The sequence below is a fragment of the Hibiscus syriacus genome, unplaced genomic scaffold (assembly GCF_006381635.1).
Source record: "Hibiscus syriacus cultivar Baekdansim isolate YM2019G1 unplaced genomic scaffold, ASM638163v2 tig00110156_pilon, whole genome shotgun sequence".
Lineage (NCBI taxonomy): Eukaryota > Viridiplantae > Streptophyta > Magnoliopsida > Malvales > Malvaceae > Hibiscus > Hibiscus syriacus.
This window is the reverse complement of record NW_024062606.1, coordinates 2,407,462-2,433,928: the sequence shown is the minus strand read 5'-3', so window position 1 is coordinate 2,433,928 and position 26,467 is coordinate 2,407,462. Positions and strand designations below refer to the sequence as shown.

General features: G+C 33.5%; 2 protein-coding genes across 2 annotated transcripts; one reads left to right on the top strand and one right to left on the bottom strand.

The window, feature by feature from the left end:
• The first annotated feature begins 8,959 nt into the window (after positions 1 to 8,959).
• On the top strand, positions 8,960 to 13,764 carry LOC120216035 (integrin-linked protein kinase 1-like). The gene is made up of 11 exons (XM_039213551.1): positions 8,960 to 9,320; positions 9,445 to 9,519; positions 10,184 to 10,300; positions 11,179 to 11,273; positions 11,620 to 11,740; positions 12,213 to 12,292; positions 12,575 to 12,634; positions 12,912 to 13,033; positions 13,111 to 13,196; positions 13,284 to 13,399; positions 13,671 to 13,764. The coding sequence occupies exons 1-11, from the start codon at positions 9,006 to 9,008 to the stop codon at positions 13,753 to 13,755; spliced, it is 1,272 nt and encodes a 423-aa protein (XP_039069482.1). The 5' UTR covers positions 8,960 to 9,005; the 3' UTR covers positions 13,756 to 13,764.
• A 10,624-nt stretch (positions 13,765 to 24,388) lies between these two features.
• Positions 24,389 to 25,555, bottom strand: LOC120215788 (transcription factor MYB106-like). The gene is made up of 3 exons (XM_039213356.1): positions 25,438 to 25,555; positions 25,197 to 25,326; positions 24,389 to 25,133 (listed from the first exon to the last, which is right to left on the bottom strand). The coding sequence occupies exons 1-3, from the start codon at positions 25,553 to 25,555 to the stop codon at positions 24,389 to 24,391; spliced, it is 993 nt and encodes a 330-aa protein (XP_039069287.1).
• Positions 25,556 to 26,467: the final 912 nt, after the last annotated feature.

Sequence of the window (26,467 nt, the reverse complement as noted above, 5' to 3'; positions counted from 1 at the left end):
CATGCCTAAAGATAACTCACCATTATTTATTGATGAGTAATATCCATAGTCATCGAGATGAAGCATATCCTCAAATTCTGGCCCGTACATTGTACCATAATCAGCTTCATACATGTGTGCTGGAGGGTCAGCTTGTGCCACATTTGAGGGAACTTCATCTACATCATCATCATCATCGGATTTGAATTGCGGTAATTCTGGGTGAATAAATAGTCCAGTCTCAGCACCATCCGTACCAGGCTCACGAAGCGGTTCTTCTGGTGGAGATGATGGTTCCTCTATGCTCTCCACATTTAGGTCGAAGAACCTACTGCTTGCACGCCTTCCCCTTGAACTAGAAGGCATATCGACATTGAGATCGAAAAAGCTCGCAGTCGAATGCCTCCCCCTGGAGCTTGAAGTCATCGTGTCAAATGGGAACTTCACAGATTATTGCGTCGATAACATCTCCATATTAAGCTCAAAGAAATTTACAGATGAATGCCTTCCCCTTGAACTGGACGCGATGTTACCATATGGATTGTTCGTGGACCCACCTCGGTACATAGTGGGAGCTTAGTGACTGACCCCGACTAGCACGCATCTGAACAAACTTTGCATACATCTGAATATCGCCGTCTGAATAATTACTTTGAGAATCAACCATCATTTCAACATCATCATTGTTCGATGGTTCGAACGTTGTATAAGTTAATGGCAACGATGATGTTGGAAATCTGTACTGCAATGACGACATTCTTCTGTTATTTCCAACATGAACCTTCCTCGAAATCTTCGTTATCAGCTCCTCAAGAGTTATGTTTCTCTTAAATGATATTTTCACACGCTCATTTGATACGAAAATAACGTCGGTTTCATCTTCTCGAATTTCTCCATCATAATAAACAATAAATGAAAGTCGCGCCATTCTTAGAGTTTAAAAGTGCGACAATATTATATCTGCAAAAAAAAAATAACTTAAACAAACCTAATTAAATAAAGAGAAAATCGCCTCAGTGACCAAAAATGCCTTATAATATACGATTTTAACCAACTTTTTCCGGATTTGCCAAAATGACCAACAAAATCGCAATGCGATCGCTAATTCGCAACGCGATCTCCATTATCGCAAATTCGCATTGTATTTCGCGTTGCGATAGTTGAAAATCGCGTTGCGATGGTCTACAGTATCGTTGCGATTTTCCCAATTCGCAATGCGAATAAGTAAATCGCAACGCGAATTGGGAAAATCGCAATGCGATAATACAAAATCGCAACGAGATACTGACTTTCGTAACGCGATTCTGACTTTCGCAACGCGATTTACATAGTGCCTTTCGTATTAACGCGTATTTTTTTTTCAAATTCCAAACACGAATTTTTTCTTAATAAGTCGGAAACTGAACCGTCCACAGTAATCGCAACTCATAACCTCAAACCCAAAATCACAACACTCAGTCCCATCTCCATCTCTCACTCTCTACGGCGAAATCCGTCCCCATCTCCAAAGATTTTCGTCCCCATCGCCGGCGAAATCCCTCACAACCATTCACAGTCAAAAATCCCTCACAATCATTCAGAAATGGAAAATCAACCTCCAAGGGTTAGTTTTTTTTTGGTTTTTTTTTTGAAAATTTTGCATTATTTTAGGTTTTTCATATTGAGATTGATGATAAGTTTACTGGTAATTTCAATAATAGATTAACCATTTCACTTAGATTTCTTATTAAATTCATTCGATTGCTGCCAATACTGCTAAACTGTTTAGCCTGTGAAGTTAGTATTTGTCTTTGTTTTGTCTTTTGGTTGAAGTAATGCAGAAGAAGAATAGTTTCGAGAATGAAAATCGCAACGCAGAAATAACTATCGCAACGCGAAACCAAAATCGCATTGCGATTCTCATTTCGCGTTGCGATTTTCATTTCGCGTTGCGATTCTCTCGTCGCGATAGTCATTTCGCGTTGCGATTCTCTCGTTGCGATAGTCATTTCCGCGTTGCGATTCTCATTATCTCGTTGCGCTTTTCATTTCAACCAAAAGACAAAACAATGTTGCAAATTTTTGTTTCAAGAATAAACTACTATTTATGTTTATTGTTTTTGGTATATCTTTACAGTGTAGTTTTTGGTATATCTAACTTGGTATGTTTATTGTTTTTGTAGAAATTTTTTTCGGCTTCATTGACATTAAGGAATAAAGTTAGCCTAGCCACTACAATTGCTTTGAAGCTTTCACCTGCACAAAGAAAATTATTTGAGGAAACCTGCTTCGGGCCATGGCTGAGAGTACAGCATCCGGGTGGAGATGCTAATTTGACCCATTTGTGGCTTCAGATCATGACTAGCGATCTACCCGACAGTATACAACGTGGTGAGGAAGAGATATGGTTTCATTTTCCACTGGCGTATACTTGTTTTGGGCGGAAGGAGTTCTGCTTAATCACTGGTCTACGATTCGGACACGATGATGTAGGCCGGTACACTCGTCATATCACCCGCCCATCATGGTTATCTAGGGTTTTTCCTGATGAGTCAATAGAGAAGCCGAACTTACATGTCGATGACATGAAGAAATTGTTTAATAAGAAAGATGGTTTTACTCGGATGAATGACGTCGATGTTGTCCGAGTATGCCTTCTACTACTTTTGTATGCAGGCTTTTTATGCAGAGAGGCCAGACAACGTATTCCTCAGGAGCTAATATTATTGGTAGAGGACCTAAATGCATGGAATCTGTTTCCGTGGGGTTCGTATATATGGAAAGCTACATGGACTAAGTTGTCGTCTGCCTTTGATGACCGCAAAAGTTTGCGGGGCGATGGGTCGAAATACACTTTTTCAGGCTTTGTTTGGGCCTTTAAGGTAAGAATTTCTATATAATGTTTTCAAAATTATAATTAATTATTTAACAATTACTAATGTTTGTTATTATATTGTTTGTAGATTTGGATATTCGAGGCCTTTCCCGTCATGAAGACATATGCAATAAAAACTTCAAATGATATTCCCAGGGCTATTTCCTGGAAGAGGAAACGTCTGTTGGATTGGGAAGACCTAATACCATATGCGACAATAAATAATGTAAGTTAACACAAATACTATCATATATAAACAAGTTATTAATAGTAGACGTTTAACTTTGTTTGAGTTTTTATATTTTTAGGAGGCCAACATTCCATTAATGAGACTGACACATACGGAGGCTGAGCTTGCCACTGATTGGTGGCAAGCTAGTCAGCGTTTTCTTGATGGCACGAATGATGAGCAGCCTCCACTTCCTCCACTTCGAGAGCCATCACCTCACCCAGAGCCATCACCTGATCGACCCGACTATACACCTCTACAACGAGAGCCATCACCTATCTCGTCACATCATCGAGCCTCTTCTCCACCATCACCACATGATAGGCGACCGGCAAAGATGCCACGACTTCTATCTCCCTGTTCTCCACCTCCACGGGATGAGTCAAGGGAGTTACGTGATGAGGTCAATGCCTTGCGTGAGGAGATCGGTACTCTACGCGATAACGATGGTGCATGGCGTGTGGAGGTGTCTACTTTACGTGGTGAGGTTACCGCTCTACGTGAGATGGTAGTATCGTTGCAGAATGAGGTTCATACTCTACGCAATGAGGTAAGTTTAAGATTTTCCATATTTAACTTGATGATAAATTTACTCGTAATTTCACTTAAATTAACCATTTCACTTAGATTGCTTAGTAAATTTATTCGGTTGCTGCCAATACTGCTAAACTGTTTATTAACACTGTGAAGTTAGTATTTGTCTTTTTGTTTTGTCTTTTGGTTGAAGTAAATTTATTCGGTTGCTGCCAATTCTGCTAAACTGTGTATTCTTTAACACTGTGAAGTTAGTATTTGTCTTTGTTTTGTCTTTTGGTTGAAAGTTTGAAATATATTTGTCTTTGTTTTCATTGTTTAAATATCATGTCTATTTATTTACTGATATTTGTATTTAATTATTTAGCGGACCGATAAGGTGGATGCTTTACGTCGGGTTTTTCTTGCACGACAGAGTTCACGCATCAGACGGCGTGCACGTGCTATTAAGTCTCCGTATACCCCAATAGTGCGAAGACACCGCAAGAAGAAGCCCGACTCGCCTGTCATCCCTCAAGAGTCCACTCCTATCATTGAAGAGGCCCCTATCATTCCTCGAGAGTCCCCTCCCACCGTTCAAGAGGCCACTGTCATCGTTGAAGAGGTCCCTCCCACCATTCAAGATCCTGATTCACATGGCGTCATATATAGGATTCTTGAGAAACCCTCTGACGTTCCGGACATGATGGATTCAAGTTGGCTCTCGTATGAGTTACCGGCTAGTACCATACCAGTATCTGAAGTGGAGAGGAAACAACTACCAGACACAATTCTGGATAACACCCTTTGGGCTAAGACCACAGTTGATTTTTATCTACATGAGCGGAGCCAGGGGTGTTTCACTGACATATGCAAGCTCAACGATGATATCTATTTGTTGCTTGATCGGTCTTGGTGGGGAGTATTATTAGGGGTCGAAGACAATGGCTATTTCGATGGAGGGGTAAGTCTTATATTTTTCTTATATTTTAATTTGATTATTTTTTTTAAATTTATGTAAGTTACTAATATATGTCTTTTTTTGTAAAACATCATATCGATGCGTGGGTGTCACATCTTCTAATAATTAGGAAACTTAAGGAAAATAAAAGAAATACACGATATACAATTATGCCGACGTCTTTTAACGCCGCTCACTTGAAGAATCAACGAGATGAATCATTTGCGTTGGGCAATGGACAAGCTAAACTTTATCCTGCATGGTGGGAGGTCGATAAGGTTAGTGTTTATTTTAGATTGAGTTTAAAGGTATTCATAAATAAGTGCGCAAATGAATGAATTATTACTTATGATTGCAGGTGTTTATCCCTGTTTTGGAACGTAAACATTGGCTTCTCGTCGAGCTTCAGATCCCATCCCTTAAGGCAATAGTATATGACAGCATGATAAATTACATATCATTGGCTGATTTAAGAGATATTATTAAGGGATGGAGCTCTTATTTGGCTAAATTCTTGGATGCGATAAATTATTGGACTCGTTCTGGAAACAAGAAGCCAAAGAAGCTCAATATTACAGTTAGCAGAGACGAGACCGCACCACAACAAACGAAAGGACCCAGAGGAGATTGTGGTCCTCTCGTATGCTTGGTGTTGGACCGTTTGATCATAGGAAGTATAAAGTATCTACCTCCCACCGATAAAGATAGAGCTGCAGTAGGCTTGTGGTTTTGGTATTATATGGCTAGATCGATATATACGAGACGCTGCCTACCTGCATCCGCGTTATAAAAATGTCCATAAACAATTGGTATGTTTATAGGCTTGTGGTTTGAAAATGTTTGGTTAAGTACCTAGAATTCAATAATATGCTGTTTGTAGGTTTTAGATGTGTAGAAAGTGTTGTTTGAGCAAATGTTTGGTTTATGCAGGTTAATCTCAGAAGTGAGCTGCGTGAAAATGATGTATGGCTGCAAAAGTTGATTCAATAGTAGATGAGGAAATAAGAATTATTGCTTATTTTTTGATTGTTTAATTGATTTGTAAAAGGTGATTTGTAAAAGTTGATTTGTTTAATTGATGTTAACATAATTCTTATTTGTGCTTGTTTAATTGATTGAAATGTAATGGTTGATTTTGTTGATTTCAATCTGCATTATGTTGAAGGCAAAAAGTACTATCGCAATGCGAAATAAAAATCGCAACGAGAGAATCGCAACGCGAAATTAAATTCGCGTTGTGATTTTTATTTCGTATTGCGATTCCCTCGTTGCGATTTTCATTTCGCATTGCGAAATTCGCGTTGCGATTTTCATTTCACATTGCGATTCTCTCGTTGCGATTTTCATTTCGCATTGCGATAGTAATTTCTGCGTTGCGATAGACATTAAGATGATTGCCTATTAAGTGATAACAACTGAACAGATCATAGCAATTTTCAAACTCAAGTTACTAATACATGCCTAACTGAAAATATTAAAAGTTCACACATAAAATCTACATAATACAACGTTTGCATTTAAAAATCACCTAAGTTAACAGTCCCAAAAGGTGAAGCCAGTTGTGATTGGGATTTTAAAGATGATTGCGATTTTGATTGCCTTTTTCTTGACACCATATGAGCTTTGGATTTTGATGATGATCCATATTTTGGTAGAGGAAAAGATGATTGTGATGGCACTGGTGATCCACATGTCAACCTTGTATGACCACTTTCCTTACACCGACTACATGTCAATCTCTTCTTCTCTTCACCCTTAGACGGTATACGATCGTGACTTTTTGGTCGGCCAGGTAGCCTTCTGTCCATGGCTGGTGGCAAAACTGTTTGTAAGTCATCTGGTATGTCCCACTCAGAAGGATGTGGAATAGGGTAGACAATCTCGACATAAGTCTGTCGATATACTTTTGTAGTGTAGCAATCCATAACGTATGTGCTTGAATCATCTTGGTTTAGATGAAAAGCAACTTTTATAACATGGCCACACGGATAACCAAATGTTTGCCATTTCATACAACTACACGTCCTTGCATTTAGATCGACAAGCCCATTTAAGTTATTATCCAGTACTTCAAACAAAGTGTTTGAACATGGTTTAACTCTCCATGACGTTGACTTCACAACACGTTTCGTTATCTTTTTTTCAGTCCATGGTATAACACGATGTTCTAATGTTCCTATAAATTTAAATAAATAAAACTTAGTAAAATATATGATAAGTTACGAATTCAAAGAAATAATACCTGCATGGTTTCTTTTCTTGTAGTACCACTATTGAATAGAGGCTCGAAAAAACTCCATTAACATAGTAATGGGTAATTTCCGGGAATGACGACTTAGAGCGTTGATTGATTCTGTACTATTAGACGTCATGAAACCATATCTTGCTCCAAGTTGATGTACTCTTGACCATCTTTGTGGTGTTTGCCTGTCTATGGTGAGGAAAAACTTGGGTTCTTGAACATATATGTTTATCAATAAAAGTCCTAACTTGAAACATTTCGCAATCTTTTATCCTCTTTGCAATCATACGCCACGTACAGTTTTTGTCAATCATACACCTTGTTTCGAAACGATCTTTGCTTGATTTGTTAACTTTTAGTTGATAGCTATCTTCCACACATTTCGTATACAAAGCTATCTTCAAGTCTTCCTTTGTATCAAAACAATCATCTTTCTTGATACGAATAACTTTTGTGTAACAATCAACTGCTTTTTTAATGATTGGAATTTGGTGCTGAAAGTTGATTGGGATTTGGATTAGAGAAAGGTTGTGGGTTTTGAGAAAAACTTAGTTGATTACTACCCGCTACTGGCCCAACAATACTACTTCTAGGTTCAACAACATACAATGTAACATCATCACTTGAAACACTAATGTAAGCAATGAATCGTTCAACATCTTCATTGTCGGTTAACAAATAAACTTTACCATTTCTCTGATAAGATAGCCTAAATCCACTTAGGGGCTCTAAATTCAATTTCTTTGAAACACGTAACATTAGAGTTTCATAAGTTAACTTTTTTAATGACAGTTTTAGTTGAAGATTCATGGGTAAAGGCATATATTGTAAAACACCATGAACATTCTCTCATGACCCTCCAAAACACAAATTTATCCAAACATGATCAACATTAGATGATTTCATGGTTGTAAATTAATTTACTAAACAAACGAGCTGCGAAACTAAGACCTGTTGCCGGATGGGGAAGGATGTAGGAACGGATATAGGAACGGATGTCGCCAGAGAGAGTGAAAGATGGAGATGGAATGAGTTGCGATTTAGGGATTTAGGTTATGAGTTGTTGCTGCTGCGTAGATATATACCCAAAAAATTTGTGTTGCGAAACTAAAACCTGTTGCGAACTTTGAAAATCGCATTGCGATTCTGTATTATCTCGTTGCGAAAGTCAGAATCGCGTTGCGAAAGTCAGTATCGCGTTGCGAAAGTCAGTATCGCGTTGCGATTTTGTATTATCGCGTTGCGATAGTCAGTATCGCATTGCGATTTTACCAATTCGCGTTGCGATTTACTTATTCGCATTGCGAATTGGGAAAATCGCAACGACACCGTAGACCATCGCAACGCGATTTCCAACTATCGCAACGCGAAATGCAACGCGAATTTGCGATAATGGAGATCGCGTTGCGAATTAGCGATCGCATTACGATTTTGTTGGTCATTTTGGCAAATTCGGAAAAAGTTGGTTAAAATCGTATATTATAAGGCATTTTTTGTCACTGAGGCGATTTTCTCTTAAATAAATAATATGTTAACGAAAATATAACACAATAAAACTCTTACACATAAACGTAAATAATTTAAATAATATAATTTAATATTATTATCTGCACTGCAAAAATATTTCGATGTATTCTCCAGCTTTCTAATTTTACAAACACAAAAATTAATTGAAAACAATTAGTATAATATTTTTTTTCAAATAATAATATATAATTATAAAAAAATATTATAACAAAATTACCTTATAATGAAAGATCGAATGAACTTCTGAATTAAATATAAGAGGATTGTTGGGTGTTATTTACTGGCTGAAAGGATTATTGTATTAATTTTTCGGTTGAGAGTGAGTTGTGAGAGAGTTCACGGGGAGGGGGCTATTTATAGCCGAGAGACGATGCTTAAAAGCCGAGAAATTCAGGTAAATAATTGAAAGGCTCTCTGTCCCGTGCTTTAGCCACGTATATCCAACTCAGCATAATACGCGCTTCAGGAGTGCGTCTTACCCCACGTGACGTCATATCAACGTAAAGCCCAACGTAAAGGTACGTCTTTCTGCAAAGGGTGTTAAATCGAGAAATAATATATGAACGGTGTCTGACAAGGAATTATAGTTCCCTATGGTGATTTTTCGGGAAAATCGAAATTTGGATAAATATAAAAAATAAAAAACAATAACAAAGTAAATATACTTCGCAGTTCATCAACAAGAGAGCAGATCTTGACTATGAACTCACACGCAAACGGCGGGGAGTCCCCGGCGCAGGGATCGAGTGGGAAAGATTGCTCGGCATCGCCGGCGGACAAGCAAAAGGAGAAGGCGAGAGTGAGTAGGACTTCGCAGATCCTATGGCACGCTCATCAGAACGATGCAGGCGCCGTCCATAAGCTTCTCGAGGAAGATCAATCTTTGGTTCACGCTAGGGACTATGATAACCGTACGCCTCTCCACGTCGCTTCACTCCACGGTTGGGTCGAAGTCGCCAAGTGCCTTATCGATTATGGCGCCGATGTTAACGCCCAAGATCGATGGAAGAATACGGTGTCAATTCAACTTTTCATTTTTGTTTATTTTTCTCTTATTCTTAGGCTTTTACTGTTTCCGCAGCTTTTTTCTCTTTAACTTGAAGCTTTGTTTCTTTCTTTTTCCTTTCCGTTAATTGTAGCCTTTAGCTGATGCTGAAGGAGCTAAGAAACGTGACATGGTCCAGCTATTGAAATCGAATGGTGGATTATCTTTCGTAAGTTCAACATTTTTTTTACTTTGCAATTTTTCATTTATTGAGATTATTTTAGCTATTCTCTTTCAACACTTGGTCTAATTTTAGAGTTCTTAAAATGCATGTTCTCTAATTTGCATTCCATCATTGTAATGGGCCTTAACAGCATGATGAATGATTAGTTCCAGGAATACCACTTCGCTCTTTGAATCATATTTGATCATAATAATTATACTTTTCAAACTTGGTTGTTTGTCTAAGGAAGGAATCAAAGTTTTAGATATAGGGGGCTTACTTGAAATTGTGGAGGAGCTTTTAACTTTCCAATAGCGTTCCCTATTTTTCTAGTTATCCATCTTTAAGCATTATTTGTTTGAACGCCTAAAAATACATCCTTGGTGTCAGTAACTTTAAGTTTGCTGAAGTTGTCTATCATATATGCTTGTATATGTGTTTCCACATCCATACCCGATGATGTTTACACTTCACGGTAATTCATGAACAATTTTCTTAAGACGTAAATGCACACTGATTTTGGCTCTCAGTTCTTCCTCATTACCCTTTTTGATCTGGTTTTACTGGAGCTAGTTAAACAGGTTCAATTGATGGAAACACTTTTGGACCTTGTTAATTTTCCTTTTAACTGCATTTATGGGCTGAAAGTTAAAGTTTTCATTGCTTTCAGGGCCAAAATGGAAGCCATTTTGAACCAAAGCCGGTTCCACCCCCTCTAACAAACAAGTGCGACTGGGAAATTGACCCTTCTGAGCTGGACTTTTCAAATTCAAATATCATAGGGAAGGTATGCTTTCAATTTCTTAATGTTACTAACATGCAGAGCATAGCTTGCCTACAAACTGTTTTAAGTGCAAAACCCTATTTTGGAAACTTCTTGCTTCAATTTTAGCATATGATGTATATTGATTTTAGGTTTGCCTGGTACGGAGGATGGAAAAGGAGAGGCCTAAAATATTTTTTTTATCCAATTTTTAGGTTTCATAACTGCCTTCCAATGTGCTTAACCATCGGTTTAAACTTTTTTTCTTCCACCTTTCAGTCCTCCCAACCTAGCAGAGCCTTAATCACTTGTCATAACTAGGATCTGTTGTCTTCTATCATTTTGTCAAGAGTGCAAGTGGTTTTTAGTCAAACCAGAGAGTGCTTGTTGCGGGTGTAGATATGTGGTGTTTTCCTAAAGAATATAATAAATATTCTCTTATGACTAGCATATTAAGAAGCAGCTCTCGTGATCATTTGATGAAATGGAGATTTAATCTGTCTGAATTTGCCAATCAATAATCATCATGGGCAATTACATCAACACTGTCCCTAGCAGGACATGCTCCATAGAAGCATGATACTATGTCTCGGTAGTTGGAGATAATCTATTGGGTACACCCTTTTCTACTTCTTAGAAAGGTTGATTATTATTAAATTGATACTTCAGAATATGTTTCTTTGGGCTAATCTAAGTTTAAATTAGCTGTTATATGTCTAAGAGTTTTAGTAGTCAATGTGACTCGTTGACATGTAAGTTCCATCTGTCAGCTTGGAACTTGAATTTATATATGAGCTGCTTATACTCTGGTTGTCAGCAATTCAGCATGCTAGTAGCATTCATTCATTTTCCTTGTATTTTCTGGTATATGTGCTTTTACTGATTATATTTCATACTGCCAGGGTTCATTTGGTGAGATTTTGAAAGCCAGTTGGCGAGGAACGCCTGTAGCTGTCAAACGCATTCTTCCATCACTCTCAGATGACAGATTGGTGATGTAAGGCCTCTATGTTTCAGATATATAATCTCTATAGTTTGCATCGAGACCCTTTTTGATGAATGGTTACCTTTTTTTTAGTCTATATCGTATGCTCAAACCTATGTTCTCATTGACGACGAATAGTGACCTGAAGAAATATAAATATTTCACTTGAGTTCATTCAACAATGCATGAAGCATTTACTTTGATGAATCATACCTCTCCTTGGTGTAATTAGCTTCAACTTTGAAGTTCACTTTACAGGGTTTTGGTGCTTGTCATAGCTATGCTTAATTTCCTCACTATCCTGTTTTTTTTTTTATTGTATTAAGAATGCATTTGTGTGCGTTCTGTTCTGATTCAGTCAGGATTTCCGACATGAAGTGAATTTACTTGTAAAGCTCCGCCATCCTAATATAGTTCAATTCCTTGGAGCTGTAACTGACAGGAAGCCTCTTATGCTAATTACTGAGTACTTAAGAGGGGTATGTGAATGCAGTCTTTTTTTTCTTTTTCCCAATAGTTCAGTTCTCTCTGTAGAATATTCTAGGTAGACTACGCGTTTAGTATCTAAACTATCAGGTTTGGTCGTTTTAGTACCTAAACTTTCAATTTTTTTCAAAACCATACATAACGTTTAGTTTTTGTTTCATTTTAGTACCCCGCCGTGAAACCTTAACATATTTAGTACCTAAACTATCAGTTTCGGTCCATTTTAGTACCTAAACTATCAATTTTGGTCCGTTTTAGTACCTAAACTTTCAATTTTTTTTCAAAACTTAACGTTAATTTTTTAGCGGGTACTAAAATGAAACAAAAATTAAACGTTAGTATGGTTTTGAAAATTTTGGAAGTTTAGGTACTAAAACTAATAATTTAGGTACTAAACACGTAGTTTACCCAATATTCTATAAGAAATCTTAAATTTTACTTTAATTATATTATGTGCTATCATAGGGTGATCTTCATCAGCATCTCAGGGAAAAGGGTGCACTTCCGCCAGTAACAGCCATCAACTTTGCATTGGATATTGCTAGGTATATGATAAAGATTCTATTTTAAGTTGTATAGTCTGTGCAGCTCTTCGTATCATGCTCTTGATGTCTATTATAAAACCTGGAGAAAGAGATTGAAAAATGTAGGAGCATACCATAAATCACATCTTTTTCTTAATTACGATAAAATCTGTAGTTTTCTTTGGTTTTGAACAACTCCTCCGAGCTACTCTACAGAATATGTATTAGCTACTTGACAAAATTGAATTTTCTCTCATATGTATGCCATTTCGCTAATCGGGATTTTGCAAAATTTGTTGCCAGGGGTATGGCTTATCTTCACACTGAGCCAAATGTCATTGTTCATCGAGATCTGAAACCCAGGTGAGTCGGTTGCTATTTCAGTTTTCTTGTGCAAACAATCCTGTTCTTGTTCTACTAGCTATTGGTTCGAGGCTCTATGCATTTACAGTGACTGCACGCCTATGGTGTAAAAATTACCTCTTGAATTTCAAATGTTTAATGCACTTCTGCTTTTCTCTGAAAATACAAAATAATTTCTCCATTTCTCTAATTGATTTATTTTTCTTTTTTGCTTCCATAATCGAAAACTTTGAATTGCATTGACCTTTTCACGTGAAACTTTATTTCTTTTTATCAGGAATGTGCTTTTGGTCAACTCAAGTGCAGACCATTTGAAAGTTGGAGACTTCGGACTGAGCAAGCTCGTCAGAGTTCGAAATTCTCATGATGTGTACAAAATGACTGGCGAGACCGGGAGTTGTGAGTATCTTATATATTTCCTTTATGATAAAATATGATCCTCGGATACTTACTTTCTTCACTTTGATTCGGAATAGATCGTTATATGGCTCCTGAAGTTTTCAAGCACCGGAAATATGATAAAAAGGTTGATGTTTTCTCTTTCGCGATGATACTTTATCAGGTAATCTTCCTCCTCTCTCGAAATGAAGTTGGTCATATAGTATTTTTTCAGACTAATACTAATGCACGTTATTCTTACTTGGAGCAGATGCTTGAAGGAGAACCACCATTGTCAAATTATGAACCTTATGAAGCAGCTAAGTACGTCGCTGATGGACGCCGACCTACTTTTCGATCAAAATCGTACCTCCCTGAACTGAGAGAGTAAGCCGTCCACACAATTCTCTGTCTGCATGAAGATTTCCATATGGTTGCTATTTATTTATTACTAATTAGCATCTCGACTCATGTTAATACTGCCCTATGTTGCTCCAACTCTGCATTCTTTCGGACGTAGTTACCGGGGTAAAACCCTTGAAATACGTACGAAAATGATCGTATCCATGTCGGACCTATACCTTGGCCTTTTGCCTTTGATTTCGAAGATGTTTAGTGACCCCTTTTCTGGTTGTTTTCTTTGTTGAATCTTTCTTAGATTAACAGAGAAGTGTTGGGCTGCTGACATGAACCAAAGGCCTTCCTTCTTGGATATACTCAAAACGCTGGAAAAGATCAAGTAAACCGCACCTTCGATCATCATTGGAATATATTCAACACATGACATTGAAAAGATTCGATGAAACCGATGATGGACTCCTCGGTCCTTCCCGTCACCACCGGCCCGACTGTTGGTACGGACGATAATGTGAATACGTAAGCAAGCTTTCCGATAATAGATTTCGTGTATTTGTTCCGAATTCAATTATGAACTAGGTGTGCAAATTCAGATTCTTAAATCCTCACTCACTTTTGGTTATGAGATGTAATAATGGAGTATTTTCTGTTTGGAAAATGTTGGACGGAAGCAAATTCTGATTGCCGAAGTTTGTTATAAATGTCACTTGAGTGAGTATTTCATCGAGTTGGGTTCAAAAATTTTGAACCAATTTCTGTTTAAATTTAATTATAAATATTTATATTATTATGATGTTATTTGATTTCAATTTAACGGTTTTATATGATATGCATATAGCATGTACAGTTGAAGGATTCGACTCGAACTTAAAATTCAACAGATAAATTATTAAAATTTTGATCTATTTAAATTTATGAAATTATGAATCGAATCAAATTGAAATAATTTCTGATTTTTTTCGAATAATATCTACCCAAGGAATCTTGCATTAACATTAAAGATGATGCTCAGTTTTTTTCTTCGATTTCAAAGCCAGTTGGCAACGGTACCAGAATCAATTGCCTGAAACAAAGGACCTAAAATTCAGTATATTAAGGGTGTCGCACGTGATCATTTCCTGGATTGTTATTATTTCTACCTAAAACATTAATGTTCTTAATATTTCCGGTAAAATATCTAATAATAACAAAACCGATAGAAAAAATAACAAAACCGGTAGAAATAATAATGTTTATGGTAATTTTTACAGGTTTTTTTTAAAAATAATAATAATAAAATCGGTAGCCTTTTTTTAGTCGTATATTAAGATTGCCGCACGTGATCATTTTCCGGATAACTTAAGTTTCACGCATGGAAAACTTGGTTAGTTAAACCCTAGAGGTGATGAAAAATAAAATTCAACAGTAAAAATCTTTCTCAGATTCCGTCAAAATATATTTGATTTTAATTTAGATAGTAATTAAATACATAAATAATTATCAAATATACTTAGTTTTAAAATTTTAGAAGCCATGATTTAAGTTTAATTTTATTAATTAGTGATTTAAAAAAAACATGACAAATCGCATGGTCCTACTTTCAATAGATATTAGTTAATATTATACTTTAAAAAAATGTAATTAATGTGTTTTTTAATATAATTTAGAATAATCTTTGAATCAATGCCTCTGTTAATTAAATCTTTAAAGAAAACTTTTACTATTCATTTTTAAGAATCTAAACGTTTCGTAAAATATATATTCATTTTAATTACCCATCGTTCAAAAACTAACAGTGATGTTAATGTGTAAAAAAAAAAAATTGTAACGTTAGTAGATATGTTTATTTTTTAACAGTGAATGATTAAGATAACACAAAAATATAACATTTGGTATGGCTTTGAGAAAATAAAATAATTAAGTGACCGAAACATAATCATGGGAATAGGTAGATTACAAAATATTTAGTTTACCCTTCATTTTAATATTTGGGTAAACTACGTATTTAGTACCTAAATGATCCGTTTTAGTATTTAAATTTTCAAATTGTTCAAAATCATACCTAATATTTAGTTTTCATTTCATTTTAGTATTCTGTTGTTAAAAACTTAACGCGTTTAACACTTAAATTATCATTTTTGGTCCATTTTAATACCTGAACTTTAAAAAAAAAATCAAAACTTAATGTTAAATTTTGAACGGGGTACTAAAATGAAACAAAAACTAAACTTAGGTATGATTTTGAAAAGAATTGAAAGTTCAGGTGTTAAAACGAACCAAAACTGATAGTACCTAAGTTTAGGTACTAAACGCGTATTCTATCCTTTAATATTTTCTCTCGATATTCAAAGTTCTTTACGTGAATTAGTCAATCAAAGCCAACTAGTGTGACACAAGTGGTTGAGATTCATAATTTTGAGATTGTAAAGCCTAGTTCGAATCCTATAATCATCAGTCTTAGTGGATAATCTATAATATACTCTGACCATGACCCGACGAAGCCACCATTTACCTAAACTTTTTAGTAAAATAAAAAAAATGAGTAAATCAATAATACAAACGATAATTATGCAAAAGTATAGTGACAATCACAATATATTAAAATCTATCTTTATTAATAATAAACTATATAACTAATTCAACAGCTAAATAAAATTAAATTAATTAACTCGGAACTAGGTAAAAGTTCATATAAAATTTACACATTATAAAATTTGAACACAAAATATTGTTAAAACTCGGTAAAAGATCATATATAATAAATGATTTTAAATATATAAATTCTGAGTTAATAATTGTTATTAGATATATCATTTGAATTAAAAAAATTGTAACTCGTATAGGCATTATCTGTTTAAATATAACTCTTAATTTTTTTTTACGTTTAATGCTCACTCTCCTGGCATATATTATGCTAAAACTCGAGTCCTCAAGGAATAATAACAATTCTTTTTACCACGGAGGTCACTTAATTCGTGTAATTTATTTAAAATTTTAAAATCAATTAAATTAAAAAAAATATGATCCCCATTGGTTGGAATACATAAGTTTCATTAAATAATCCTACCCCATGCCTCGATCTAAAATAACTATCCAAAGTCCTATTTCCCCTCAAAATAAGTTCCCTTCCTCCCTCACCATAAATATGAGAGGTCAACATCTGTTGTATATATTGGGACTATATTTATTGTCATAATTTAAGTGTTATAAATTCACCCATATTAATAAAATAATTATAATTTTTTGGAATGAAAGGTAAAAATATATCATTTCAACCTTATTTTTTCGTGTCAAAATAATTATCAAAATAATTTTAGTTATTTTATCTTTTTATCATAGAAATATATTTTATTCAGGGATCGGGCTATATAGAGAGTGGGAGGGGTTCTTGTTTCTCTTAAAATTTTTGGTTTAATAGCATTTTAGGTCATTATCAATTTTAAATTTAAGTAAAATTAGACTTTTGTCTCTAAATTCTTATATTAAATACATAATAAGTCCTTTTTATTTTGAAATTAAGCACTTTGTCCCTCCCAATATTTGATCCCGGCTCCGCCCATGATTTTATCCTTATTAAAATATTAACATAGATAATTATTTAAATTGTTATTTTTCTAATTTTTGATGAAATGATATAAATGAAAAAAGAACTGTCAACTGAACAACTCGTACATTTTTGTCATATATGGGTCAATATGACAAAAAGAATACAAGTTTGAGAGCCAAACGAGATTTAATGAAAGTGTAAGCGCTAAAATGATAATATTGAAGGGCTAGAAAGGTTATTTTGCCTTTAAACATTGGTCTCCTCGTACGTAAATTGATACCCATTTTATAAATTCCTATATAAATGCTGGATCTTCGTTCAAAGGCTATCGCTCTGTGCTCTATTGTGCAATTATGCGATATCGACGTCAAAATTAACTCCAATGATACATCGTAATAGGGATGGACTAAGGAGGTGCTCGGGTGCGGTTATACACTCTAGAATTTTCAGATTCTTTTATATTTTATATTTTTCTTTTATAATTTGATTGATTATCTAATTTTGCACCTCTTAAAATTTTATAACTCTATACCCTCTAAAATTTTTAATATAAGTTTCCAGTCCCTAATTTAAAATTCTACGTCCGTCTCTGCATCGTAGTACCAAGTCACCGAACCTTTGGTAAAATCCTGCAGGTACTTTGCTATTTTTATGATCCGTCGTTCACCGACATCAACTTGTCATCTTCGCCAATTTCTCCATTAACGCATGCAAACCGAACCGGCTTTCCGTTCGATCAAAGCTCGTTCCTTCAAAGAATTCAATGCACGCATGCATGCACGAACAGGGTTTCAGCTCCTATTAATAAATATAAAACATATGATAATTTCAAATAAATCTATTTTTGTTTGTAGGGATGAACCGAGGGAGCATGATGGGACAGTCACCCTACCAAAAACTTTAAAACTATCATATATTTTATATTTTTATATATTTTTTTATAGATTTATCTCTCCTAAAATTTTAAAAATTTACTCGTAACATAAAATTTTATATCGGTTTCTATTTGTATACAATTATCATTGTGATTGTACAGTTGCATGGATACTTAACAATTAGATATGGTAGAGAGAGTTTAATGTCGAAGTGGGTAAACATTTAGTGAGGTTCTAATGAGTACTATTCTTATACTCGTGGAACTTTGGGATGATGGGGCGAAAAGCAAGGGCCCTGCCCATGCAGCAATCATAACTATCACAACCACCACTACAACAGTAACTACTTTAAATTTTGCTTTGATATGGAATAGTTTAAAGAAAAACAGTCTAATTTAACTCTTATCTTTTTAAACTTTTTACAGTTTCATTGTATGTATTACACAAATTTTCACATCTAAGATTTACGGATACAACGTATATTCATGTGTGATTTTGTTATTAGTATTTAAGTTAATGTTTGATATTATGTGGGATTAGAACCTTGTTGATGGGAGAATGTGACTTGTGACGGTTGTAGGCGGTCATCCCTCCTGATTTGGACAGAGAGTGACCAATGTTTTTATGATGGGAGAATAAAGATGATAATCTGAAGAAGAAATGATAAATATTAGAGAATTTTCTGCCTCTAAGGAAAGAGAGATCCCTTCTATTTTGCATGGGATTTATATACGGTCTTGAATAATGGTGTAAGACTTAGGATGATGATGATTATTTATTGGTCAACAAGGTCACTGATGAGTAGACATAACAATCATATAATAGATTTAGTCGATGATAAAATTAATAACGATCAAATCAATAGATTGAATCATTCAGAAGGACATAATCATAAGGTTTAACCATTCATTTTTAAGTCTCATTTCTAATTTTTCATATCTTCACAACAATTCACTGCAACTCTAATTTAATCGATCGATCTCATAGGATAGGATAGCTCTTCTACAAACATAAACATTTAATTTTCCTAAAATTATGGCTTTATTGATTGAGACAATTCGAGTTACACTGTCCATTTTTTCTTAAACAATTTATGTCGTGGATATCTCACTAATATTTATAAATCATAATCAAATATGTATAATTGGTCCCAGCAGATTGAATATTTTGGTCCAGACAGGCCCGTTGAAATAAATCACAATTTATGAAGTTATACATAACGGTTTGAGTAAACCGTAGACATTACGAAAAGTAAATGCCCCGTTATAAAACAGTATGAAAAAGATGTGTGAAGTTTACATTTTAATATACTATATGGTCCTCATAATTATAAAGGGAGTAAATTGAGTTGGGAGGGTCACCTTTTCCTCTGCCGTACCTAATCTGGATTAATCGATCAATAGATCAAACACCGGTGTTTAATTAAAAAATATATAATCAAGATATTATTAATCTATATTTTAATCTTTTATCTTCGTAAATAGATAGAATAGAAATGAACCATAAAAGTAGTTTTAGTCCCTTTTTTTAGTTTTATTGAGAAACTCTATAATAACTTTTAATATTAGCTTTAAATATAAAGTTATTATGTTTACTCGTAGATTAATGAATTTGATGAACTTGAGTGATATGATCAATTGTCAATTGATTTTGATTACGATACATCACTTAAGTGTAAGGTTATATCTATTCAAATATAACTCTCATTCATTTTACATTAAATGCTCACATTGTTAATATTTATGATGTTTGAACCTTGGATTTTAAGGAATAACAACAATTCTTTTATCACTGAGATTATTCGATTCGTGCATAAATTAACGATTACATTTTAACCTCCTCTGACCATTTATAATCCCCCTCCTACCTTAAGGGTGCGTTTGGATGGGGGAAAATAAGATTATCGGGGGTGGAAGTTATTTCCAGAATGTGATACCCATGTTCGGATTGCAAAAATTCCTAATAAGGGGTAATAAGACATTCCCAACAGTGACATTTTGAGAGTTTATTACCGGGAATGTCATTCCCCCAATCCCTTAGATATTAATCTTTTTCCATGACTTTGGACTAAAATACCTTTAAAATAATTTTTCCCCAAAATTATCCTTCTCGTAACCATTGAATAAAAAAATTCTACGAAAAGTAAATTACAAATTTATCCTTAAACTATTTGAGATCCACAAAAAATCCACAATTAAAATTTTATATGAAGTTCAGGAGTTAAAATAAAAGTAAATCTTTCATTAAAGTAATTTATCTTTTAAATTTTATAAAAAAATTATATAAATTTTATGAATTTAAAGTTTTTAAAGAAAATATATAAATTAAAAATAATAAAATAATATATTTTCTATGATATTTTATACAAGTATTTCTTTTGAATATTTAGAATTCAACTTGTTTAAAAAACAAATATATAACAATAAAATTTTGATAAAATATAAATTTCAGTAATATTTTATTATTTTAACAAAAATAATAATCTTACATTACGGCTAAAAAAACTAAATACAACAATACAACATTCCATAATATATTAAATAATATTATATTCTAATAATCTTATTCTCAAAAATAATACTACAATTTATGAACTAAACGCACCTTAATATGTCCATGTACTTAGCATCGACAGTCGAAAGGTCACATCGAGACTTTTCTTATCACATTCCTTGCATACAACAAACACAAAATAAAGTTTGGGTAAATTAGACCACACATCTTTCAATTATTAGTAAAATTATAAATGAGTTACATAATTTCAAAATGTCATAAGTAAATTACGCAATTAACCGATCGTCAGAAATGAGAAAATAGACCGTTAAAAACAGAACTTAAGAAGATATCTTAGAAAACATTTTCAATGATTCTTTATTAGATAAATTATACGTCAAGTCATTTAATTATTAGCTAAACTACAAATCGATCATCTAATTATTAACAAGATCATAAATAAGTCATCCAATTTCAAAAAGTCATAAATAACTCACTCAATTTAACCAAAAGAATTGAAGATAAATCCATTTCAGGTTTTGGGCTTGGAATCCTATTCCACAATTTTGACTAGTGGAGAGGCTTCCACTGATGAGAGGAAGAACATATCCCGAGTCGAAGCCATGTGAAATCGAAGTGAATCTTATGGTGAATTTTTATGTTCATCAGTCATTGTATATGATAACCGACTATAGTCAGCGTGATTACACGTAACTTGATTTTTACAATCAATTAATTAAGTTACTTGATCGTTACATCAATTAATTGAGTGACTTAATTGTAACTATTTAAAATTTAATTTTTTTAATAAATAAAACATTGGATAAATTACACCATGTGTAACTCGGTTATTAGTATGATTACAAATGGATCATCGAATTTCAAAAAGTTACAAACATATCACTTAATTGATTGTTACATGATTAATAATCAAATCATTTCATGGCAGAATGACATGATTGTAACACATGATTAATCTCTTTATATTTCACCAGTTGTAATATTTTATTATTTTAATAATTAATCAATAGTATATCAATTGAATATAATTAACCATTAATAGATAAATTGAGTCTATTTTAGATCTTATCGATGGTGAAATTCATTTACCATAACTCATTCATTTCATTGCCACCGTGCTGATTAGTCGTTTTAGCACGAAATTCTATCGTCTCGAACATTACCATTTTAGGTTGAGTAATTTTGTTTTACCGGTGTTCAACCTTTACTGTTAAATTATTTTACCTTTTGTGTGTTGGTGCCTTAAATGGAAAAATTTCAATTTCAACCCTTTAAAATGTGAAGTTATAAAATTAAGATACTAGTAAAATTATAAATTAGCTTCTCGATTATAAAATTTCACCTTGGGTGGGTGACATATTTTTTTCTTTTTTCTTTTTAATAAGAGGGTGAGAGATTATCTAAAATCAAAGTCGAAATTTAATATCATTTAAAATTAAAATGATGTTTATTATTAATACATTATAGAGTCTAAAATTACTTTATCGATATGAATAAATTCAAAATATGGAGATTAGACTGTCAAATCCAAGCAGCTAAAGTATCATATACAAGGGAGTAGATGAAAATAAGTGATCACATTGATATTGAATTAACTCAACCTAATTCTTTAAATGTAAGCTCATGGTAGGTAAAGACATCCACGAGTATAGTTGAGTATTACTAGCTATGAACATTGTTGAATACTATTAATTTAATTTATAAAAAATTAAAATTTTAAAGGACTCAATATATAATTATAAATTAGTTAAAAATGAAATATTAATTACATTATGTTTCATATTTTTTAACAATAATTGGGTCAAATATCAATCCTAAATTAAAAAACCCTAAATATTTTTTGCTTTGTTTAAATAATTTATCTATATATTTTTAATTAATTTATAATTATACGTTGAGTCATTTAGACTTTTAAATTTTTATAAATTAAATTAATGGTGCTCACGGTGCTCATTCATTAGTGGTGCTCAACGGTGTTCGTCGAGCGTCGTAAAATTTTCCTATTATAAATCAATTCAATAATTTATTGAACGGTTTCAGCAATAAAAGAATGTATTATTCTCCTAAAGATTTCAATAATTAGAAATACACTGAATATATATCTTATAATTATATGAAATATTAAAAATAATTCTCAATTTATTTGAATATTCTAAATATTTTATTCAGTGATTTGATGTAGATTTGTTCATTAATTGAGTAGGAGTTAATTGAAAAAATATAATATCTAATAACTGATATAGTTATAGCTTTTATTCTATAAAGTGTAACAATCTAAGAATTTTATCAACAATCAGTTAGTCTAGTGGGACGAGGTACTAAGTCCCTTAAGCAAGGTCAGGGATTCGAGTCATGACGTTTGCGAATGGAGAAAACTGGGTTGGGAGGGTCGCCCTCGCTTCTATAGTACTAGATATCGATTAGTCGGTCAATAAATCAGATATCAATGATTAATTAAAAAAACGAATATTAAGATATTTGTTGACATGGTGCGTATAATAGTAGGCTAGGGAGGGTTAGGTTATTTATAGCATTGATCTCGGCAGTGATAGGGCTGAAGAATGCATGCCAGGGACTATCCAAACTGCAATCTCTTGTCCCCTCAATTAACTCAACTCATTTTCCATGGAAAATGACACTATGGGATCATTTTATTCCATATAATGCTTCCAATCATATTTTTATATTGATTACAAATTATAAATGTTTGAAAATTTTAACGTAAAATATGAATGATGTTTACAATAACTGAAGTTATAAACCTTGTTTCGTTGGAATTATTTATTATACGTTATTAAATAATGATAAATTTAAAAATTATTTTTTAACAATTTAATAACTATTTAGTATAGATTGATAAAATTTAATTTTATCTTTATAACTATTTTATAACTTATAAAACTCTAATGAATTTTTTCTAGTTGCCTTTTTGGTTTTCAAGGCTTCGCCTTGATTAATCCGGACTGATCCGGATCGTACACATGATTTTAGTGGGTGAGTCTCCCAAGGAAGATTTTCTGCATTCATAAAGACTCGAATTTGAATTTTTTTAATATAACCAATTAAGCCGGTATCAAACAAGAAAAACTAATCAATTAAGATATATATATTTTTTTAAAAATATCAATTAAATCTTCAAATTTAAAAGTAAAATAATTAAAGTTGACTAAAAAATTCATATTTAATCGTTAAGTTCTCGTGCTCGATTAAATTCACTAACTTAGTTCATGTATAAATGATTATTGGAAGTAATGAATTGATATTTTAAAAAGTTTGACATAATAATGAAAATTTAAAATCGTTTTTTAAACAAAAACTAAAATGAATAATAGTAAAGAAACCCTAGAGCAAGGGCTGCTTGTGTGTCAAAAAGAAGGTTAGGTACATGTAGAGGTGTAAAAAAAATTTGAATATTCGATTTTTGTAAAAAAAAAATCCGAAATTGAATTTGGGAAAAATCGATTTTTTTAAACCGGATCGGATATTTAAAAATCGTATAGTATAACCGGTTTTGAAAAAAATTGGACGATCGATTTTTTTGCAGGATTAAAAACCGGTTAGAAAAAAAACGGATAAAAAACCGGTTTTTATCCGAAAAAAATCCGGTATGAGGTTTTAAAAAACTAACCGTTAATATAGCTGTTGGGGGGTTTTGTTACCCTTTTTTTGACCTTTTTTTTCCTAGTAAGTCACAATTTTACCACCCTAAACATGTATAAATAGGTTGAAAATGTATTTGGTTGATTACAACTTTCTCAAATCTTATTATACAACACTTAAACCGATTTTTATATCCAGTTTTTTTAAAAACTGATTTTTTCAAACCGAAACCGGTTAAACCATCCGACCCTCCAAACCGGTTAGGATCCGAACCGATTTTTTGATTAGGTGAATAAACCGGATTGATTTTTATCCGATCCAGATCGGGTTTTTTATCTGACTTTGTGCATGTATATGTATATGGCAAACTGACACCCCATCAATAGATTATTATTATATAGAAGTACGTAGACAAGACAGATTTTAAAATTATGCATATTTTTTTATTAAGGTGCGTGCGTTATTATACAAGAAAGGTTTGGATCTCTTAATATTTTTTTCTTTTCATATAAAAAATGATCCAGATGGTGAAACATTCGCCAAATCAAGCATGCTGTTCCAGTAATTATTGTTTTCTTCGAAATCAGTAGCATAATCTGTCCCCACATCAAAGTTCTCGGCATTACAGACAGTTGTCGTATCCACCGAATACCCTTCCAATTCCACGGCGATATCCGGCCACCATGCATTTTCAGGGGAGCAGCCCAACGCTACGTTCAAATCCGTCGTTGAATCCACACATTTCCCATCATTTGTGTTACCAACAAACCCGTCATTTTTGAATCCGACGCACGAGACCGGCAATATGTTCTCGACGAAGTTCAACGTCGAGGTCGGAGATTGGAGGTCGTTGTTGTATTCGGTTGTGTTGAAAGTGAACAAACCACTGACTACGCGTTGCCAAGCTTTGAGCACGTCGAGACACGGTGGCTTAGTTACATGACAAAAATTTTCATTATTCACCGGTGGTGGTGGTGGTGGAGGAGCCGAGGAAGTCGAGATGACGAGCCGTCGTCTTGACTCTCGTACTAATCTAGCTTCAGCTTCTAACCGAGTACGTTCCCATTGAGTCATGTGGATAAGATTAGAGGCATCCTTGGGGTTACCACTGCTCGAACTATCGGTTTTCGGCTTGTGAGTCAAGGGATCGATCCCCATGCTCGACAATCTCTTCTTCAACCGTGTATTCCAGTAGTTCTTGATCTCGTTGTCGGTTCTTTTAGGCAAATGAGACGCGATAACCGACCACCTACACGCATATGTTAAATAATTGGTTGATGCTTTTTAAGGTGGAATTTTAAAGGCAAATCACCTGTTTCCAAGAAGGGCATGAAGTTGAATGATGGTTTGCTCTTCCTGTAAACTGAACTTTCCTCTTTTGATATCTGGTCTCAAGTAGTTAATCCACCTAAGTCTGCAACTTTTTCCACATCTTTGAAGCCCTATACATATACATAAACAAAAAATATATATATATATATATAAATATATATATATATAATAAAATCAAAGTGAAAAACAAGCAAAACATAAGGTAAAGAATGAATAATGACCGGCTTTTGCAGGCAAGGAACGCCAGCTTCCATCGCCGTGCTGTCGAATGCATGACAAGAGTTTTTGGTCTTCTTCTGGAGTCCAAGGCCCTTTCTTCAACCCCATCTTCTGCTTCATGTTCTTTCAAATTAAGCCAAACCCAATCCAAAAATTAATTTTTGTTCCTTTGACGAAAGACAGTGATAAAGAGATGATGATGGTGAGAGTACGAGTTTTTTTTTTACGCAGGAAAAAAGGCAGTGAAAAAGTGGGTAGGGATGGTTTTTTTTCCTATTGTTTTTGAAGGTGGTTGTTATGGTTAATTTAAGTAGCAATATGTGTGCCATTTATAGGATTTTACATAGGATTTTAACCTAATAAGTAGATACGAATCAAGCCACCTCAGTGATAAAAGAATTGTTGTTATTCTTTAAGGTTTTTGGGTTGTATTAGGAATGTAAGGGTGTGAACATTCGATGTCAATTGATGAAGAGTTATCTACGAACAAATACTACCTTGTACTTAAAATATAATAAATAGAATAAACTATATATTTAGTCATTCATTTATTTTCCCGATTATGTTTTAGTCACATAACTATTTTTTAAAATCATATATAACATTATATTTTGATTTTGTTTTGGTTACCTAACTATTTTTTTTCAAAATTGAATCTGACGTTACATTTTGATTCTGTTTTGGTCACCTGTCACTAAAATATAAACATAACTACTAACGTTATAATTTTTATTTTTAATGATAACATGACATTACCTTATGGTAGAGACTAACAAGAGATTTTATGATAGGGGCGAATTTAAACTTATAAAATTTTAGGGAGCGCACTTAAACTTATAAAATTACAGAGAGCGAAAACTGATTTTCAATAGAAAATACATAGAAAAAATCTAAAATATAAGGTAATTTTAAAATTTCAGGGGGTGACTGCCCGTGTAACACCCCAAATTTCGGGTTAGTATTTTCGGATTTACTCGATAGGTAAGTGGACCTCGTGAAATTCTAAATTAAAATCGTTGTGCTTAATTAGGT

Excerpts from the sequence above, each read along its gene's own strand:
- LOC120216035 (XM_039213551.1), top strand. The coding sequence starts at position 9,006 with ATGAACTCACACGCAAACGGCGGGGAGTCCCCGGCGCAGGGATCGAGT. Across the intron at positions 9,520-10,183 it reads CGAATGGTGGATTATCTTTC|GGCCAAAATGGAAGCCATTT; the intron begins GTAAGTTCAACA and ends CATTGCTTTCAG. Across the intron at positions 12,293-12,574 it reads TTTGCATTGGATATTGCTAG|GGGTATGGCTTATCTTCACA; the intron begins GTATATGATAAA and ends ATTTGTTGCCAG.
- LOC120215788 (XM_039213356.1), bottom strand. The coding sequence starts at position 25,555 with ATGAAGCAGAAGATGGGGTTGAAGAAAGGGCCTTGGACTCCAGAAGAA. Across the intron at positions 25,327-25,437 it reads TTCCTTGCCTGCAAAAGCCG|GGCTTCAAAGATGTGGAAAA; the intron begins GTCATTATTCAT and ends GTATATGTATAG. Across the intron at positions 25,134-25,196 it reads CATGCCCTTCTTGGAAACAG|GTGGTCGGTTATCGCGTCTC; the intron begins GTGATTTGCCTT and ends ATATGCGTGTAG.